This window comes from Rhinopithecus bieti, unplaced genomic scaffold (assembly GCF_001698545.2).
Source record: "Rhinopithecus bieti isolate Rb0 unplaced genomic scaffold, ASM169854v2 scaffold_4709, whole genome shotgun sequence".
NCBI classification, from domain to species: Eukaryota; Metazoa; Chordata; class Mammalia; order Primates; family Cercopithecidae; genus Rhinopithecus; species Rhinopithecus bieti.
Window position 1 is genome coordinate 1,274,772 of NW_016805139.1, and position 8,610 is coordinate 1,283,381.

Here is an 8,610-nt window from a genome sequence, read left to right on the forward strand (position 1 = left end):
GACAGTTTCTTAAGAAAATATTTTTATGGTACGATATAAAATCACTAACGTTACTTAATTCTCCCATAACTAGGTCACCAAATAAGTATTCACATTGCGGATAATAGGAAACAATGGTGATTTCCAATCTTTCTATTTTATAGGGCTTTCGTTAATGTTCAGAACAATTACCAGTGAGGATTTCCTGAAGAAGTACAGATTTCTGTCAACTTTCACCCTACATTCTATATTTCAATAGTATTAGCTGAATGATTCTGGATAATTTTATATAATCTCAAGTCTTTAGTCTTGAGAATTTAAGGGCTTTGACATTGCTTCCTAGCCTAGTATAACGAAGCAAAAGATTACTAACTCTCAAAACAAGTTGAATGATAAGACTTTTAATTTGTTAGATTTAACAGGCAAAGTCCCTATGAGTAGGCAAATCTGCATGTTGAGTTTTTTTCCAGGTTTAGTTTTAGGTTCATTCTCTCTCTCTTTGATGAACACTGCACAAAGTTATTGTATTAGAGCTCCTTAAAGAAAGAATACAAATTGTTTACAACTAGTTTTTTCATATACACAAAAAAGCACAATTTTAATTTCTATTCCATTCATAAATTAATGGCAAACCCACAGTAACCTAATAAAGCTATTTTAACATGTGCTAAATAATTATTTTATCTATATTCTTGTATATTGATCAAATTATTTACATGCTCTTTAAAAATCTTTTATGAATTGAAAGCTATAACTGTCTCTCTTGAAGTCTATCTGCATCACGTAAGCATTGATCAGTCTTGGGTGATTCATTCATAGCTGCCTGTCTTTGTTGAGTGGTCTTCACAAATCTCAGCAGATTGATGATGGCAGCAGGTGTTACTCCAGGTATACGACTAGCAGCCCCGATCTAAGAATCAATACCACAAGAAAAACATAAGTGAGCTATGCTATGTCAGATCAAATCTATTTTCCTCCAAATAACAATCTGTATAGTTTATACAATATTTTCTTAATTATTATTTTGATGTATTATCAATGTATTACCTCATAAAGTAGATAAAAGAAATATTATTTATGTCTTCATTTTACAAATGGGAAACTGAGGCAAAGAAATGTTAAAATAGCTTGTGTAAGATTACATAACTAATAGATGTTAGAGTATCTACTTTTTCTTCCCATTAAACTAAGAAAAACTGTAATCAAGTTCCTTTCTTCAAATATAGGTCCACAGTCCCTTATTTGAAATTCTTGAGGCCAGTCTGGGCAAAATAGTGGGACTCTGTCTCTACAGAAAATTAAAAAAAAATTAGGTTAGCATAGTGGTTAGCATAGTGCACACTTGTAGTACTAGCCACTCAGAAAACAAAGGTGGGAGGATAGCTTGAGCCTGGGAGGTTGAGAATGCAGTGAGCTGTGATTATGCCACTGCACTCCAGCCTGGGTGACAGAGTAAGCCCCTCTTTCAAATAAATAAAATGAAATGAAATCCTTGAGGCCATATGTTTTTACAATAAGATACATATAATCCTTGAGGCTGTATGTAACATAACAGCCTCAATAGTGTGTGGGGCAAGCACCCCACATTTTAAATGCTATTAATACTTCTGCAGTGTATTTTTACAGTGAAAGGTATGAATATTCACTCTGAACAGTATAAAGACCATATAGCCTCATGTGAACTGAACTCAGTTTTGCTACCAAATGAGCTAGTGCAAACTTCTGCCAGAGCCTTTTGTATTACGGAATTGTGGGTAAGGGGTTCTGAACTCCTATGACCAGTGCTGTTCAGCTGAACTTTCTGTGATGATGGAAATTTTCTATAACATGTGCACTGCAATAATGCGGTGTCCAGTATGGTTGCCACTAGTCATATGTGGCTACTGGGCACTCGAAATGTGGCTAGTAAGACTGAAGAGCTAAATTTTACATTTTATTTAATTTTTTCTTTTTTTTTTTTTTTTTTTTTTTTTTTTTTGAGACAGGGTCTCACTCTGTCACCCAGGCTGGGGTGTAGTGGTACAATCATGACTTGCTGCAGTCTCTACCTCCTGGGCTCAAGTGATCCTCCCACCTCAGCCTCCCAAGTAGCTGGGACTACAGGTGCGTGCCACTGCACCTGGCCTATTTAATTTTAATTAATGTAAATAACCACAATTGGTAAGTGGCTATCATGTTGGGCAGTGTGGCAGTGTAGCCTATGATTATCCACACAAACATGACCTGAAATCAATAGGAAAGGACAGAGTTATAAAATTTAAGGCTTATTTTCCTGGTTTCCGTGATGACTGTTGCTAAGAATACCATGTTATATTAATGAAATCACTCCTCCCTACAAAAATAGTTTTTTTCAAATTTTTCTACAGTCTGTACTTTTGTAATATGCCCCTTTATTTTATGAACCACTACTAAAAAAAAAAATGCCCATTACTCTGTGACACACCATCAACTTTTGAGATATTAAAGATGCAATTGGCCAGGCGCTGTGGCTCACGCCTGTAATCCCAGGACTTTGAGAGGCCAAGGTGGACGGATCATGAGGTTGGGAGATCGAGTCCATCCCGGCCAACATGGTGAAACCCTGTCTCTGCTAAAAATAATAAAAAAAAAAATAGCCAAGTGTGATGGCGCGTGCCTGTAGTCCCAGCTACTTGGGAGGCTGAGGTAGGGGAATCGCTTGAACCCAGGAGGCAGAGGTTGCAGTGAGCCGAGATTGTTCCACTGCATTCCAGCTTGGTGACAGAGTGAGACTCCATTTCAAAAAAAAAAAAAAGATGCAATTTCAGAGATGTTAAAATGTGGAGAAAAGTGTATCTCAGAATCAGTAAGTAAAGTTTATCAGTCTTTAAACATTTATTAGAAGCCCAATACTAATTACTATATAGCAAATTAAAGGTTTATTTGTTTACACAAAGGAACATGCATACACCCTTTCACAATCAGTCTGAAGTATGTGGTGGGGGCACTCTTTGGCTCCCCTCTTTCTCCCATTGGTTCCCAAGGCAACACTATGGAACTCCTAGGGAGGACTCCAAGTAGTGACTTGAAAACCACTAATATGAGTTATATTTTAACCTAGTATGTTTTCCTTTAAGCCATACACGTGTACTATCTTGCACAGTTTGCACTGATGCTTTATCACGTGGTTGGGACTAGAGAATAGTTCCAATCAAACCAATTCTTGACTTCCAGTTATCTAATTAAAGTTAAGCTTTATCATCTCTCATACAGACATACCAACATCTGTCTTAGAAACATAAGAAATGTTTCTTATGTTCTTAGAAACATAAAAAAAAATTTGAAGTCAAGTTTCTTTTTTTTTTTTTTTTTTGAGACAGGGTCTTGCTGTGTTGCCCAGGCTGGAGTGCAGTGGTGCGATCATGGCTCACTGCAGCCTCAGTGTCTTGGGCTCAGGTATCCTCCACCTCAGCCTCCCGAGTAGCTGGCACTGCAGGTGCATGCCACCATGCCCAGCTAATTTTTGTATTTTTGTACAGATGGGGTCTTGCTGTGTTGCCCAGGCTAGAAGTTTCTTATTATTAAATAAAATGTCATATAGCCATTGTAACCCCAGGTTTAAAAACGCACTGCATCTTTATCTGTAACTTGTTTCTATTCCCCTGCCTATTTTTCTTACCGTCTGCGGACGACTAAAATGTAGTTTTTCTCGAACTTCATGGGACAAAGACACATCCCTGATAGTCAAATAATCTATGTCTTTTGGCAGTTGGAGAGCTTCATCTTGCTGAACTCCCTTTATTTCTTGTAGCTGATGGAACAACACTGATTCATAAGTGGCTGGTGAACAAAATCGGAATCATGTTATAATACCCAGATTATATTATACTAACAACTTACATTTATGTAGCCTCTTACAATTTATAAAAAGCTCTTGTGTACATCATCTCATTCAACATTCACTTCATGAGATGGGTTGGGTAGGTGTTCCCTTTTACATAGGAGGAAACTGAAGCTAAGATAAATGGAGTGTCTTGCATATTAACTACAACATTCTGTCTAGTAGTTTAGTGCATGTCCTTTTCAAATATCTGGAAAACTGAAAGTAAAAAAAAGAATTTGTGGCCAGGCGTGGTGGCTTACACCTGTAATACTAACACTTTTGGAGGCTGAGGCGGGTGGACTGTCTGGGCTCAGGAGATCGAGACCAGCATGAGGAACATGGTGAAACGCCATCTCTACTAAAAATACAAAAAATTAGCTGGGCGTGGTGGCATCCACATGTAATCCCAGCTACTCGGGAGGCTAAGACAGGAGAATCGCTTGAACCCAGGAGGTGGAGAATGCAGTGAGCCGATATAGTGCTACTGTACTCCAGCCTGGGCAACAGAGCGAGACTCCGTCTCAGGAAAAAAAAAAAAAAGAAAAGGCTCACTGCAACCTCCGCCTCCTGGGTGCAAGCAATTCTCCTGCCTCAGCCTCCCGAGTAGCTGGGATTATAGGTGCCCGCCACCATGCTTGGCTAATTTTTTTGTATTTTTGGTAGAGATGGGGTTTTCACCATGTTGGCCAGGTTAGTCTCAAACTCCTGACCTCAGATGATCTGCCCACCTCAGCCTCCCAAAGTGCTGGGATTACAGGCGTGAGCCACTACGCTCAGCTTCAGTATTTTCATAATAAAAATTTTCATTATGGAAAACTTTAAAAAATGCAGAGCAACTACCAAAGACACCTGTGGCTTTGATGGTCTATAAACTCACAAAGAGTATTGTTACAAAGTAAGTCTTTGTCAATGGTAAAGTATTTCAGTATACTGTCAAAGCCAAAGATAGTATTATTTTTCTCATTATTAAAACATTAGGTGGGGAGAGTATAAAAAAGGAAGTTCAGAGTTAAAAAAAATATATATAAATATATACGCTGGGTGCAGTGGCTCACACCTGTAATCCCAGCACTTTGGGAGGCTGAGGCGGGTGGATCACCTGAGGTCAGGAGTTTGAGACCAGCCTGGCCAATGTGATGAAACCCTGTCTCTACTAAAAATACAAAAATTTGCTGGGCCCGGTGGTGGGGCCCTGGTGGCAGGTGCCTGTAATCTTAGCTACTTGGGAGGCTGAGGCAGGAGAATTGCTTGAACCTGGGAGGTGCAGGTTGCAGTCAGCCAAGATCGCACTATTGCACTCCAACCTGGGCAACAAGAGTGAAACTCCATCTCAAAAAAAAAAAAAAAAAAACCACACACACACATATATATACACATATTCATATATATGCACATTTCAAATAAGTGGTACTATGGAGCCCTCCTATAAAAAATATTTATTTTTGGCCAGGCACAGTGGCTCACGCCCGTAATCCTGCACTTTGGGAGGCCGAGGCAGACGGATCACCTGAGGCCAGGAGTTCCAGACCCGCCTGGCCAACATGGTGAAACCCCGTGTCCACTAAAAATACAAAAAATTAGCCAGGCGTGGTGGTGCATGCCTGTAATCCCAGCTACTAAGGAGGCTGAGGCAGGAGAATCGCTTGAACCCAGGAGGCAGAGGTTGCAATGAGCCAAGATCATGCCACTGCACCCCAGCCTGGGCAACAAGAGGGAAACTCCATCTCAAAAAAAAAAAAAAAAATACACACACACACACACATATATACATTTATTTATAGGAGGACTCTGCAGTACCACTTATTTGAAAGGTGCACATAGATCACCTGAAAAGCATGTTTAAATATAGATTCTCAGTGGGTCTGAGGTGAAGCCTGAGAGTCTGTATTTCCTTTTTTTGTTTTTTTTTGGAGACGGAGTCTGGCTCTGTCACCCAGGCTGGAGTGCAGTGGCACAATCTTGGCTCACTGCAAGCTCCGCCTCCTGGGTTCACATCATTCTCCTGACTCAGCCTTCCGAGTAGCTGGCACTACAGGCACCTGCCATCATGCCGGCTAATTTTTCTATTTTTAGTAGAGACGGGGTTTCACCGTGTTAGCCAGGATTGTCTCGATCTCCTGATGTTGTGATCCGCCCGCCTCGGCCTCCCAAAGTGCTGGGATTACAGGTGTGAGCCACCACGCCCAGCCAAGATTCTGTATTTCTAACAAGCTTGCAGGTATTGCAATGCTGTTAGCTCAGGACCACACTTTTGAAGAGCATGGAAGTTAACACTATGCTGGTTCAACAGTAATAATGGATCTGTTGTCTATTCTTAATTTGCACAAATGATAAAGGTATGTTAAGTCAAAAATTATTTTCTACCTTCTATTTTCAGTCTTTCAGCCAGCTCTCTACATTTAGTATACTTCTTCAAGGGCTCTGGAACAGCCTTGGCTAATGAATCCATGTCAACTTCCTCATACTTCAGAACATCGAGAGCTCTGCAAATATACGAAAGTTTCATTAACGTAAGGATCCATGTCATATGAGGCAGATCAAGAAAAAGATTCTTTGAAATAATACCAAATCTCGGAATAAATACCAAAAGATTATTTCTCTTTTTTGTTTTTGAGATGGAGTCTTGCTCTCTCACCCAGACTGGAGTGCAGTAGTACAATCTTGGCTCAATGCAATCTCCACCTGCTGGGTTCAAGCAATTCTCCTGCCTCAGCCTCCTTAGTAGCTGGGACTATAGGCACGCATCACCATGCCCGGCTAATTTTTAGTAGAGGCGGGGTTTCACCAGGCTGGCCAGGCTGGTCTCGAACTCCTGACCTTGTGATCCGCCTGCCTCAGCCTCCCAAAGTGCTGGGTTACAGGTATGAGCCACTGCACACGGCCCCAGAAGATTATTTCTAAGTATCTGCTAAACAGTAGGACTTCAATAAGACATATTATTTGATTCTCCCCAACTCCTTATCAGAATTAAGTTGCTGGTAAGGGTGGCATGGCTGTAATCCATTTGTCTTTCCTTTCATATAGAATATCATCTCATAACAAGGGTTTCACTGAATTCCCTAAGCATTGGAATGTACTTTACATCTAAGCCATGTTAAGTCCTACAGTCCTGTAAATTAGTCATCCTTTTGCATGCTAGGAACCATGACAGGGATCTCCTGCTTTCTTTTACAGAACTCCCTAAGGAAGAACAAGAGGCCATTATGAGCATGTTTTAAGTCTCTGCAAAATAAACTGATAAAAATGATATAGGGGTTCATAAGTCTTTTTATTTTCTTTCTCTCTCTTTTTTTTTTTTTGTAGAGACAGAGTTTTGTCATGTTGCCTGGGCGATCTGCCTACCTTGGCCTCCCAAAGTGCCAGGATTACATGAGTGGGCTACTGTGCTTGGATGGTTCATAAATATTCTGTCTGATATATATTTTTTTCTCCTAATTTGGTATAATCTACATGTCAACTTTTACCACATAGAAATTTTTGATAGTCACTTCTCAGTTCTACTTCTACTACCCACTCTGGATGGGCTAAAGCCTCCATGGCCAAAGCCTTACCTTTCCTTGGGAGAGGAGAGCAATGTATGCAGATAGTGGGGATAATTACTAAAATTCCCAGGCAACTTACCTAGGCCAACAAAAGAACATGCCTAAGTATTAATGTACATAGATCCAGTGAGATTTCCAATAACTTAATTCATTGGCACTTGTTGAGATCAAACTAGTGAGCAAAACTTCAGCTATGTTTAGTCTTCAGAAGTGCTGGTGCTCCTATGACCACTTTAATCCCTTTTATACTGATCTCAGGTCTCCCCTCTTGATATTACAAAGCCCCCACCCCCAACTTGACCCAGACCCTCTCCTAAAATGGACCTAGCTAGGTCACTTATTGCTCTGTTAATTATTACTTACTTCACTTACATATGCCTTTATTTTGTTGTAATTTATTTAAAAGGTTATTGCCATGGCATTTTTTTTTTTTTAGAAATAGAAAATTTCATCCTAAAATTTATATGGAATCACAAGGGACCCCAAATAATCAAAACAATTTTGAAAAAAGAACATGGTTAGAGGCCTTACACTTCCTGATTTCAAACATATTACAAAGCTACAGTAATTAAAACAGCATGGTACTGGCACAAAGACAGATACATAGACCAGTGGAATAGAAAACCCAGAAACAGAAAATTGGCTAGCCATATGTAGAAAGCTGAAACTGGATCCCTTCCTTACACCTTATACACAAATTAATTCAAGATGGATTAAAGACTTAAATGTTAGACCTAAAACCATAAAAACCCTAGAAGAAAACCTAGGCAATACCATTCAGGACATGGGCATGGGCAAGGACTTCATGACTAAAACACCAAAAGCAATGGCAACAAAAGCCAAAATTGACAAATGGGATCTAATTAAACTAGAGCTTCTGCACAGCAAAAGAAACTACCATCAGAGTGAACAGGCAACCTACAGAATGGGAGAAAATTTTTACAATCTACCCATCTGAAAAAGGGCTAATATCTAGAATCTACAAATAACTTAAACAAATTTACAAGAAAAAAATCAAACAATCCCATCAAGAAGTGGGCAAAGGATATGAACAGACACTTCTCAAAAGAAGACATTTATGCAGCCAACAGACACATGAAAAAATGCTCATCATCACTGGCCATCAGAGAAATGCAAATCAAAACCACAATGAGATACCATCTCACACCAGTTAGAATGGCGATCATTAAAAAGTCAGGAAACAACAGGTGCTGGAGAGGATGTGGAGAAATAGGAACACTTTTACAC

The 8,610-nt window shown here is 39.7% G+C and overlaps 1 protein-coding gene across 1 annotated transcript in view; it reads right to left on the minus strand.

Moving 5' to 3' along the window:
* Positions 1–360: 360 nt before the first annotated feature.
* Positions 361–8,610, minus strand: part of MTO1 (mitochondrial tRNA translation optimization 1) — a 41,614-nt gene continuing 33,364 nt past the window's right edge. Inside the window, exons 8-10 of the mRNA XM_017871322.1 lie at positions 6,185–6,467; positions 3,617–3,777; positions 361–889 (exon numbers count right to left, since the gene is read on the minus strand). Of these exons, the coding sequence (XP_017726811.1) occupies positions 728–889; positions 3,617–3,777; positions 6,185–6,467 (606 nt within the window). The 3' untranslated portion in view covers positions 361–727. The remainder of the gene's footprint in view (positions 890–3,616; positions 3,778–6,184; positions 6,468–8,610) is intronic.